The following is a 13167-nucleotide window of genomic DNA, read 5'->3' as shown; positions in this document are numbered from 1 at the left end:
AATTTGAATGGATGTTTAAATAAAAATTTACAGAAAATATAAAGAAAAAAAATTAAAACAATGCAAAATAAAGTAGAATGAGATTCAGACTTTCAATTAAATTAAAATTTACGAAAACTTCGTAATTTTCCAAATATTAGATACTTTGCTTCAAAGCACCAAAAATAAACTACATATGTTCTTTGCACGCATACATAAAAGCAAATATATATATATATATATATATATATATATATATAGAACACAGACAATAATACAAACAGGTAATGAGGAAGCAGACAAAACAATTCCCAATAAATAACTCCCCCACCACCATGAATTGCAGTCTAAGCCAACATTTCAGCAAATAAACGGCATCCCCCGTCTCTGTCTCTTTCTCTCTCTCTACAAATTAAAAAAAAAAAAAAAACACTCTCTCTCCCTCATTAAAACTAAAACCCGTCTGCAAACTTCACCCATCAATGGCGTAAAGCAATATCTATATTATTGGGTACCAAAATAGCGTTATAAAAACTAAATATTTTGCATCAATTCTTGAAGAACATCTATTGCAGAGTCTACTAGAGAGAGAGAGTGCAGATAGGAGTATATATTTATACACTCGTATATGTGTATGAAGAAGATTGATAATAGCAAATCTGGGAAAGGCAGGAGAGTTGTTGTTCGATGGAATCTTCGATTGTCTCCATGAAATCAGGGCCGCTTTGGCCTTCGCTAGGATGAGCGAATCTGCTTACCGTGTTGAAACGACGTCGCGCCTTGCCCAATGGAGGATCGAAAACCTGGCCACCTGTACTTACCGAAAATCCGATCCTTTCAAGATGGGAAAGTGGAATTGGTGAGCAATTATTGGGTGATTAAATTCATTTTTTTTAGTTGATTGAATTTTTGAATTTTGATTTCCCAGTGTTTGGTTGTTCAGAAAACAGGGGAAAAGTAAAGAAACTGAAATTAAGAATCTCTAAGTCAGATGTTAATTTAGTTTTTGTGGTAGCTCAAGAAATTGAGTAACCCCATATTCAAATTTGTCATTTTTTTTATAAGAATATTCTAATTTGTCTCGTTAGGGTCAGTTGAGTAGAAATTGTTTCACTATTTTCTTTCTTTTCTTTTGTTAAAAGGAAAACTGCTTTTATTTGGTCTTCAATTTTCTATTTTCTGTTTGGTTTCTAAGAGAACAAAAAAGGGAAAAGAAATTGCAAGTACAAATCTTTGTATGATATGGTAATTTGTTGTTGGGAGAGCTGATTATTATTATTTTTTTCTTTTTGAGAACTGAAAATAATAATAATAATAATAATAATAACCCAATACCCAAATTGTCATGATAGGCTCTATTGAGTGGAAATAATTTGTTCTTTTCTTGTTTGGTCTCTTTTGTTAGAAGGAAAATTGCTATTTTATTTGGTTTGCAATTTCTATTCTCTGTTTGTTTTCTAAAAAAAAAAACAGAGGAATGGACTTCGTATGATATGTTTACTTGATTTTGCCATAGCTGAGAAACTTAAAAGTAAACCCAAATTCAATTCTCTTGTTATTATGACTTTTAACTGTAGATAAATTCCTTTTTTTTTTCTTTGTTCTCTTTTGTTAGAAGGAAAATTTTAGTTGTTTGATACTGCAAATGTAGCTAGTCTATTTTATACCTGTATTTTTAGAGTTTAATGTGAAACTTTAATTTTTGTTTTTTTACCGAATTGAAGGCATTTATCTTTGGAGAAGAATCGGACGTTGATTATTAAACTATACCCAGAGATATCTAATTTAACGAGAGAGAACCCTCCGATTGCATCTTTTGTTATTCGATTACTCTGTTCTTCTGGAGGTCGCAAGGCTTTAATCCACCCAGGTAATTTAATTACATCAAATGATTTCTTTTGTGCTCTTTATAGGACTCAGATTATATATATTCTCTTAAGATCCTTTTAGATGATGTTTATGTCACCTGATTGTACATGTTCTGTGGTACACAAACTTGAGCAAATCTTGTTGATAGACATTGACATATATATGAAAGCAAAACTCAGGTAGAACAAGTTGCCGCGGACCACAAGATTGGATTCTCTGTGTCTATGTACTGTTTTGGACGACTAGGATCATTTCATACACGAAATGATGTGCATGTGAAATGATGTGAGCCGTCCAAAGCAGTACGGCAGAGGGTCCGAGCTCATGGACCACACCTCATGGAGGTGATGCAAGTGTTCGACTCCTCTCATTGATGCAGTCCATAGTATTTTTCTGGACCTACCCAACACATCATTTGGGGGCATGGATGCGATGAGTGGGGATATACCCTCTCCTCGTCCAAAATCTACAATGCAACTAAGTTATTTTGTTAATTTTAGCTTCATTTGATTCTGTGTAACTGCTTTTAGTTTCGTAAAATGCAGATGTTACATATAAGTTATTTGTTTTCAATATAGTTTTACCTTCTTTTGATACTGTTTTAACTGATTTTGTTTTCTGTATATATGTAGAAATTGCTGACAAGCAACTCAAGAGTAACGAAGATTTTGTTTGGGCTGTTGAGGTTCCTGTAACTGGGAAATTCATCATCGAAGTTGAATTTATTGATTTGAAGATTGCATCTCCTGAGGTACATTTCTATTAGCTAGTCTTAATGTGTTCCCTTGATTGATCAACACGGATTATTATTACCTTAAAATATTTGCATTTTTAAAATTTAGATACCTGTCAATTTGATGGAATCACTAATAATTATTCAGGATTGTAATAATCCCATCTCTAGAAGAGACATTATGCAGTTTACAGTAATTGAGTGAAACTAGTAAACATGAAACGTTTTAGTGATTTCGATACCTGTACAGGCCATTGTTTTTCTTTTTATGTAACTGGACAATCACTAATGAGACCAATACACAAAAGTAAAGTATGCTAAAAATGTAAATAGTGTCATCCTCTCTCTCCTTACTTTAATTTCATTTTAGCTGATGTAATTCACATAACACACAGGGTGAGGAACCTTATTCTATCTGGGCTGAAGAATTTCCACAAAAACAATCGAATGCAAGAGCCCTTACGTCGCTTGGTAGAATGTTATCAGAAGGTATTCACACCGACATTGTAATCAATGCTTCTAATGGAAGCATTGGAGCCCATCGTGCAGTTCTTGCCACGCGGTCACCTGTCTTCCGGAGCATGTTCTCGCATAACCTCAAAGAGAATGAACTATCCACCATTGAAATCTCCGACTTGTCTATCGAAGCTTGCCAGGCTTTTCTTAGTTACATTTATGGGAACATACAACACAAAGAATTTCTGGCTCAAAGGCTGGCACTTCTTCGAGCAGCTGATAAGTACGACATTCTAGACCTGAAAGTGGCATGCCATGAGAGTCTTCTTGAGGACATTGATACTAAGAATGTGCTTGAGAGGCTTCAATATGCTTCTCTATATCAATTGCCTAGACTGAAGACCTGTTGCATGCAGTATCTTGTGAAGTTCGGTAAGATATTCGACATTCGAGATGATTTCGATTCTTTCCTTCAATTTGCAGACAGGGAGCTTATTGCTGAAATCTTCAATGAAGTTCTTGCATCCTGGAAAGGCTTCTGAAACTCTTCCTATGTGTCTGTAGTTGTTGGTTATGTCCATGAAATGGAATTGTTTGAAGAATTGTGTGGTGCAAAAATTGTTGCCAAGAATATTTATATTCTTTTGGTTCAAATTCGATTTGTTCTGTGTAAAATGTACATAATATTAGTTTCAATGAAACAGATCTTACTACCCTGTTTATATAGGTGTACATGGTCATGAATGTGTCATAATTCAATTATCACTGATGTATAATGTCAAAAATATATATTGTTATTTAAGCAAATTTACCTGTGTTAATTTTATTTATTTATTTTTATCTTTATCAAGATGTTGATTGGGGTTTTTTAAGTTGTTGCTAGTGCAAAATACTCGTAGCCCAACAGTTGGGTTATTCTCCGTAATCCCACAAAGTCCCAAACCTTTGCACTCACTAACTATTAATCTAACAATAGTTTTACTCTTTGAATTGAAACAAACTAGAATACCCTATTCAACAAAAGGCTATAAAGTAACATAGCTCTCATTCTAACATAAATCTCTTTTCGCTTGGGAACCTTTTTTATTTTTATAAATTAAATTATTTTTGGAATTCCATCTGAAAACGTATGATTTTACCGTTACCATATCATCATGTGTGTTACAACTATGACTTCATCATATTCTGGTCCATTGGATGGAATTGTATGATGTGTTACTACCATTGATTGAGAGTTCACCATCACCAAATATCCCTGCAGCACCAAGAAACACCAAGGCTATTTCTGGTACAGTGGAAAAAATAAATAAAATAATATAAAATAAAACATTTTAATAAGGGCAATTTTGGTACCATTTTACAAAATTTCATTAAAAATGCTTGTCATGTAAAATAGAAAATAAAATAAAAAAATAAAATAAAATAAAATAAAAAATGTCCTTGGTGTCAAGGGCAGATCCATGATTTCTTAATGGGGTGAGCTAATTTTGGATGAGGCTAATTTTGGGGTGGGCTAACAGTGCTATTTTATTTTTTTTTTCTTATTTTTATTTTTTTAGACTGGATTAAAAGTAGTATAATAAAAAATAAAAATAAAAATTTTTTTTTGGGTGGGCTGAAGCCTCCCTCCGCCCACGCTTGGTGGTGTTGTATACTTTCTCCTTACACACTAAGGGCCTGTTTGGAGGCCCATATCTGTTATTCGTTTTCATGTTTTGGTTTCATTTTTGGGCCAATATCATGTTTGGAGTGGGTTGATGTGGTATTGAACAGTGTAAAAACATTTTGAGATTTGGGCCAAAACCCATATCAAAGAATTGGTGATATTGGGTGATATGGTTTACTGTAGCGACCATACCAACCCAAACCTCAACCCTCATTTAACTGTAGCAATGATATCAAGTATAAAAAATCGCATATCAGAACCGAGCCATTTTTCATCGTCATTTTCTCTCTCATCGCGCAGCTCCTTTGGAGGCGATTTCATGGGCGATTGGTCTTCTTTTTCGTTACACCTTCGTTCCTAGGCTACAGATCAATCAATCCTCCTATACTTGGTTTTCAGCTCAATCGTCTCTCTGTTATGTATTTGTGTGACCCGAATCTGAAACCCTAGATTATTCTTCATCATCATTTTCTCTCCCATCGCGCAGCTCCTTTAGAGGCGATTTCTGAAGCCAATTGTTCTTCGTTTTCGTTACACCTTCGTTGCTAGGCTACAGATCGATCAATCCTCCCGTACTTGGTTTTCAGCTCAATCGTCTCTCTGTTAAATGGAGTGTGACCCGAATCTGAAACCCTAGAGTTCTTCGCAACCATAGATCGACGCTTCTTCTTTGGAAATTTCTGTTGGTCATACATTTTGTGTATTGATTTCGTCAAGGGCGATTCTTTCAGGTGCTCTTTCTCTCTCTCTCTCTCTCTCTCTATATATATATATATATATATATATATATATATATATATATATATATATATATATATACAGTAACAAAATTCCAGATTTAGTTCCATAACTATAGTTCCACAATTCCATATTCTTTTAGTAGCAAATATAGTAGCATAATCCAGATTTAGATATAGTTTTATTTTCTGCAAAGTGATGAATAATTCTGTGTATATAGAAATGGGAGTGCATAATTTCATAACTCAATTTTAATTTTATAGCTAAAAAGTAAAGCCTATTTCAGCAACTTATGAAAATTTATAAAGTATCATTCAAACCAATTATTTGGAAATTTAGCCTTTGTTAGTAACTGAGATCATATAACATGTTTAGAAATATAAATTGTCTGATTCAATTAAATTAATAAATTAGAAATAAGCATGAGAATAAAAATAAAATACCTAACTTTATGTCATACAATCCCTATCCGGCCTTATTATATTGTAATTAGATGTGAGATTTTTGTATCCTCATATTTTATGCAATTACCAGGCACAATAAAATGTGAGATTATAAGTTGCATTACCTTGAATAAGTTGCATTACCTTGAATCTGATACGTTGAGAGAGTTTTAAGATTTGAAATCATATACTTTGACAGATGTAATATAATAATTCTCGTCTGTGTAATTTGAAGGTAGAAAATTTAAGAACAATGTAGGTTTGGATCGTGATTACTGTATGTTGTTCACGTGTTTGGTTTTACATGAGGTCATTTACACTCCAAATTTGCAACATAGCCTGAAAAAAGGTTAGATATATCTTGCTTAGTACTGTTAAATTACTTCATTTCTACCATGTGTTATTTTGTTTATCTCTAATGTTGTTCATGTGTTTGGTTTTGCATGAGGTTATTTACACTCCAAATTTGCAACTTAATGTTAGATATATCTTGTAGTTGTTGGAATAGTTTAAGAGGAAAATAGGCAATTTTACTTGGATTTGTGGATTAATTTTGTGGGCGGTGTCCCTTATTAAATTGATTGAATGAATTTTGTGAGCGGTATCCCTTGTTGAAATAATTTTGTGGATGTTGTCCCTTGTGTTTATTGTGATAGGTTCAATTTTGAAAATGTCTATTTTTAAGGGGAAACCATGCCGGATTTTTGAAAAAAAAAAAAAAAAGAAAAGGAATTTAAACTTTGATTCCAAAAAGACATGTGGTTGATTTTTTTAACTTGAAATGGATTTTTGAAATATATAACAGTAGAAAAATGTGAAATATATAACTGTGAAACATATAACAATTTTTCAAGCTTAGTAGAATGCAGCTGTTTCGTGGTGAAGTTAAAGGACATGGTAGTAAGTTGTGGGCAGTGGCACCGGTGGGATTTATAGGAAGCATTCTCCAGTTGTTGCAACTCCAGGAAGCTGGTGATCTCTAACTTAAGCAAATGGAGGCTTATGCAAGTATAAAGAAGTGTGTGTACATTTTACAGAATGAATTTTAGTGATTTCTAGATGTAGATGTGTACATTTTATGTAAGTATAATGAAGTGTATATGTACACACATACTAATTTTAAGGAATGTCTAGCTCCCTATACGTGCAAGTATATATGTGAATGGTGCAACAACAATTTATTAAGTTTGTGATGTACCAAAAAAACTTCTCATTCCATGTCTAGCTTGTGATGTCTAGTTTTCTTGATTGCTTGCTTCTAATAATATTCCTATTTATCATTTCTAATTATGGTTGGAGATTGTATGAAATATTCAGAAGTTGGTTATCAAAATAAATACTCAAAAAAAGGAGAAATGGTCTCAGGAGTTAATAATAAAAATATTAACACTTTGAAGGATCTCCAACACAAAATTTCAAACTAATCTCAGTGAAGTAAACCCATTCACAAGCGTCAATGTTCACCAAGTCTCAACTCTGACCAATTCATGAAGATCAACGTTTTGGCTTTACTTCTTGTTAGTTTCAACTACAAGAATCTCTCTCTATCATTCATAATGAATTTATATAATATATATATATATATATATATATATATATATATATATATGAAATAAAACAAAGTTAAATGGGGCGCAAACCAAAAGAAAAAGATAAATAGAGTGCAAAGATCTACTCTCATTAAAAGATTATTACAAAGTTAGATTTGTACTTTGGTTGCCACTAATCATATCTATGCCTCATAAACATCCCACATGATCTTATTTATACATGTAAACTTATTCATATTTTTTTTTCCCAACTCTTTAATGCAAAATATTTTTATTTTTTTATTTTAACAAATTATCTCAAATCATAAAGAAAATGGACTATTACATTTAACCTTATAATTATTCATATTTATTCAAAACAAAAACAAAATAGTCTTTACCAAACATATATTCTGTTATTAATTCAGAATTTTTGAAAACAAAACAAACTTCCCAAACGTGTTTTGTTTTCGAATTCTTTAAAACGCATAACATTGCCAAACGTGTTTTCATATTTTTGATATACAATTAACAAAAACAAAACACTCGTTATCAAACATGAATTCGATTTCTACTAAAAACATACTAATACCAAAACGATTGTTTTCATATCATACCAAACCATAGCATATAACGTTATTGCAATCCAAACAGGCCCTAAGACATGTGATTTAGTGATATCTGTTGGAATGTGGCCTCGCGGTAACTCTTGTTCATTTAAATAAGGTTCGAATCTCTCTAGTATATAATTGGAAAAAGAAAAGAAATGGGGAAAAAGCAAAAGTTGCAAACTTTGAGTCTCCAAAGTATAAAAAGTCTAAGGTACGAGTCTTCCCAACTGCATAATTTGGAGTTATTTGTCAGAAAGAAAAGAAAAGAAATCAGGGGATATCAAATTTCTTACTATCTCCACATCTGCATATTTATTTTGCAGGCATATTCAGAGCAGATGATTGGGCAACACTAACCCACCAATTTATTTATTTTGCCTATTTTGATATTCAATGAGCCTGCTTGTCTTTAGATTAATATTATTTCAACAAAAATTAAATAAATTCAAGCTCCCTATTTTGATGTGTTCCATTAGTCAGTTAATTCAGTGGTTAATTGCTGTTTTGAATGTTAATTGATTTGTTTAAGGGGTGTTTAGCAAGCAAAATGTATGATTTAAACTGGTCTGATATACTAATTCATACTAATCTAAACTTGAATCTCAGAATGTAAATGTTAAAATAATAAATACATTAGCACTGTGTTTGGAATGCTGAATTTGATGAAATTTGGATTTGCAAAGTTGTTTGAAATCATCAAATTATAAATGGACGCTTTCCATCTTTGTTTCTTTCTTTTTTTAAATACAGACACGGAACACAAGTACCATACAAATACAGGGATGTGACAAATATAAAAAAAAAAATGGAAATGAGTAAAGCATGGATCAAAAAATAATATATATATATATATATATATATTATTTATATATAAATAGTAGTATTTTTTTGCCATTTATCTATATAATCATGAATAAAAATCACTAATTTAGAACTCTCCACCTATATATTTGTTATTTTTATTGTCTTACATTTATGTTATTTTTTAGATAAAGTGGCAAAAAAAACCTCCCATATAAAAATGTGTAAGAAACACTCCCACTATTTTGAAATTTAAAGCAAAGTACCTCCTCATCATTAATTTTGACCTTTTTTAAAATAAAATAATTAAATAAATAAAAATTACCCTTTTAAGTAACAAAAATGACCTTACAAATTTCTATATGAATAATGACAGGGAGACTGATGAATTAATTCCAAATAAATATCGAATCTCACGTGTTTTTGTCTACCTTATCTACTTAAACAGTTTTCAAAAATAATTATTTAACACGTAATAAGAATGATCAACCACATTAAATCCGATATTATAATTCGGTGATTTCTTTTCAATTTCTCAATCATTACTCTTTCTATATATATTTAAACAACACAAGGCCTTGTCTGGTTATGACATAGTGGCCCAAATTCAGCCACTTTACAGTCCAAAGATGTGTTGTTCTTTTGAGCTCATTTGAATTTTGAACCAAGTGGCCCAATTAGGTTGGAAATGGCCCAATCTGTCTGACAGTTGTTGGTAATGTGACTAATGTCCATGAAATAAATTATACTTTCAGATTGATATCATATGTGTCTATATATATATTGTGAGATTAAATATGAACAAATTAAATTGTACACGAACAGTTTAAATTTGTCTTTCAGAATTATGAATGGTTATAAAAATGAAATTATAATTATGCATAATTCTTCAGTTTTCGCACACTTTATTCCCTCTCGAGGGTCAATTTTCATTGCTGGACTTATTGAATGTTTGGTTGGCGGGAAGAATTAGGAGGGATGGATGATAGGAGGGATAAAATAACTCCTCGCTTCGTGTTTATTGGATGGAAGGGAGTATAGGGAGGAAATAATGAGGGATAAAGTATCCCTCTTTCATTTGTATTTTTTTATCACCCCAAAATTAGGGGAAGAGGAGAGAAAAAAAAAAAAAGTTATAACTAAGATATACATAATTTACATTTTTAACCTTGTCCCAAAAGTTTACTTGTTAAGTCCTACAGCACAGCATTAATTAGTATATATTGGTAAAAATAATATCAAACTCTATTTTTCTTTTTCTTTTTAACCATCACCCCATGTATCATTTCTATTATTCATTCTATCTAATAATAAGGGTGCAGTTTGGGCGGGCTAACCCGACCCAGCCCGAATCCAACCCAATTTTTTTTTAAAATTTGGACTTTTAAATTTACAAATCGGGTCGAATTTCGGTTAAGTTTTCCCCAAGCCCATCCATGTTCGGGTTGGTCTCGTATTCAACCCAAAATTTAAAATGCTTCCTTTTTTTATATCTAAAATACCTTCTAAATCTTTGATATATACGTATATTGTATATATGTACGGTCTGTTGGTCTTTGATGTGTGTGTGTGTGTGTGTGAGTGCGTGTGTGTGTGTGATTCGAGAGAAAACCCAATTGGAGAGGGTAAAGAGAGAAACAGGTTCCGGCGACCACTCACCTTTCGGAGATGGCGGTTGCCGCCAAGGCAACCTCTTTGGTCTCCGATGGCAACTTTTTGTCGCCGTCCGTGACAAACACCAGGTCGCGCTCCGGTGACATGGTTGATCAAAAAAGGAGAGATGACGCAGCGGGTTGCTGTTATTTACAACCGGAATGTTGCACTGGATAGTAGACTATGTCGTCAGAGAAGAAGGATAATAGGTCGTTGTACATTGATGTAAAGAAGGGACCCTTTGGGTCGCGGTTCTGGCATCATCTCGCTGTTGTAATTGCAGAGAGGTGGTCGTTGTTTTTCAACCCCTCTCTTTCCTTTTCTTTTGTTCAACATCTTTTGGTTTGTTTTAGGGTTTTTTGAATAATATAAAAACAAAAAAAATTATTTAATAACAAATAGAAAGAAAAAAGTTTTTTATTTTTATATTTACAATATAATAAGGTCAATTTAATTTTTTTTATTAAAAATAAATAAATTATAGTTGGAAGTACATAAAAAATTAATAACCCTTTCGAAAAATAAAAAAGAATATTGATGAATTAAAAATTTCTCTAACTAATTGATATTTCAAACCGAAAAAAGAAACAATTACATTTGCATATTTCTGCGTAAGAAGAAGATGAAGAAAAAAAAAAAAAGTTGAACGGATCAACCCGTCCGGCCCAAAACAATTGGGTTTGGGTTACTAACAGAGTCCATCTTTGTTTGACATTGGGCCGGCCTAGCCTAACCCGACTGCGGGTTGAGGTTGGGTTAGGAGTAGACTGCGTTGGGTCTGCCCAACTTACAGCCATATCCAATAGTGAGAGAGAGAACTTATCTTCCCCCTCATCCATCCCTTCCCCTGTCCCAACCAAACAAGTACTACTTACTGTTTGTTGTATGTGAAATGTGTAAGCCAGTGAAACAACACATAATTCATGAATCATAAAAAGACTCAAGATTGAGTATCAACTCTTGATGGAACACAAATAAGAGGTTATGTCCACGTGGCAGAATCACATCCAGATATAGAATGACCAAAGAATCGATTGTACGATTATCGTCATAATCACCACGTACTGAACCATGTTACCACATTTACATAAATACATGTGTAGCGACCCGAACCCAGGGGTCCGAATCCCTAACCGGGTTATTACCCGAATCTGAGATCATGCAAGGTACTATGGTCATTTCTCATTAAATTAATACTTTAAGGCCCAACAAGGGTAAAATAGTCCTTTACTAAGGTCCTCCAATGATTATAATGAAATCCGGGGGTAATACAATCATTCTTTTGGCTAAAATATAGTTACTGTGTTTTACTATATCACACGGTGTGTAATGATATCCTTAAGTGAGTAGAAGAAGGCAAAAGGAAAAATAAATCATGTAAAATAACAGGAACTGGTCAACGTGTAACGCTTACCCGTCGACTGGTTTGAGAGAATCAGTCGACGTGAACCCTTTTACGTCAACCAGTTTGTGCCGTGTATAGTGGAAAAGCATATTGTCCAAAATTTGGACCACGTGTGGGTTCTTACACGTTGACCGAAACTTCCCAAGTTTATGTATATTTGCTCCTTATTTGGCCAATCAATATACACTCAATTATATCCACTTACACCACCACTAAAACACAACCCAAAACATTGTCAACGTGTGTCACTCATTTAATCTAATTACAATTGTAATTGTCTAAAACATAACCATCCAACAGCAATAAAACACACGATGCATGCCAATAAATATATATACACACACACATACATATATGTGAAACAACATTTTAGGATATGAAATAATAAACTATCTCATTCCATGTAATTATATATACATATATATACTGTAATGTTTTCAAATTTCGTCATTTTCTATTTTCTGGAATTTTTCTGATTTTTTGAGGGTATTTTTGTCTTCTCTCGTTTTGCGTGCCTGACATCGTAGGGTGTGCTAGGTGTGTCAGAGTGTTTATTAGGACATTTCCTTGAGTCCAAAACTCTTGAAAATGTATTGGTTACCATTTCGGCATTTTCTTATTTTTCGGACCGAAAGGTCCCAAACGGGACCCGCTATCGGGATCGTTATACACGGAGGTTGTGTCATAGGTCCATTGCATTTCATACATTATTATTTTTGTGCATAAATTAATTGTTTAAAATGTTTATATGTGGTTGTGATTTGATTAGGGTGTATGTGTGTGTGTGTGTGTGTGTGTGTGTGTGTAATAGTAAGTAGGGAAGATTTTTTATGTTTGTGGGGCCCACCCCCTTTTTACTATTTTAATGGCCAAAAGGCCATTATTCTACATCAATTTCTCTCTCTCATTCTAATCTCTCTCTCTACACCATTTCATTTTCTCTATCTACAATCAAGCTCTTCAAGGCTAGATTCCTCTCACTGCATTTAGATTTTGTCTTTGCCACTTGAGGCAAAGTTGAAGAGCTCGCCGAGATCTTCATTTTGATCGGAGCAAAGTGTCGTTTGGCCACTCTTTGGGATTTCGAATTTTGGGTGATTTTGGGGCTTTTTCTTCAACTTGAGGTAGGGGTGCTCTAATCCATGACTTTTTTGATTGTTTGTGAATTTTCCTCTCTAATTTGACCTTAAGCATGCTTAATTTTAATTATCTTGTCCATTATTGTTGTGGTTGTATGTAGTCAAGATGATGAATGTGTTCTACATGTTAATTGGGTTCATATAC

At 33.0% G+C, this 13167-nt stretch overlaps 1 protein-coding gene across 1 annotated transcript; it reads left to right on the top strand.

Annotated features, from left to right (window-relative positions):
• The first annotated feature begins 256 nt into the window (after nt 1-256).
• On the top strand, nt 257-3844 carry LOC132308312 (BTB/POZ domain-containing protein At1g55760). Its single transcript, XM_059806356.1, has 4 exons — nt 257-838; nt 1704-1849; nt 2481-2599; nt 2977-3844. Exons 1-4 carry the CDS (start codon nt 720-722, stop codon nt 3577-3579), a joined length of 987 nt encoding a protein of 328 aa, XP_059662339.1. The 5' UTR covers nt 257-719; the 3' UTR covers nt 3580-3844.
• The last annotated feature ends 9323 nt before the right edge of the window (nt 3845-13167 follow it).

Source organism: Cornus florida, unplaced genomic scaffold (assembly GCF_030987335.1).
Source record: "Cornus florida cultivar Cherokee Brave unplaced genomic scaffold, ASM3098733v1 CherokeeBrave_3.0.0_Hap2_Chr05, whole genome shotgun sequence".
In the NCBI taxonomy this organism is placed as follows: domain Eukaryota; kingdom Viridiplantae; phylum Streptophyta; class Magnoliopsida; order Cornales; family Cornaceae; genus Cornus; species Cornus florida.
The sequence above is the reverse complement of the archived record's forward strand: the minus strand, read 5'-3'. Positions and strand labels throughout refer to the sequence as shown.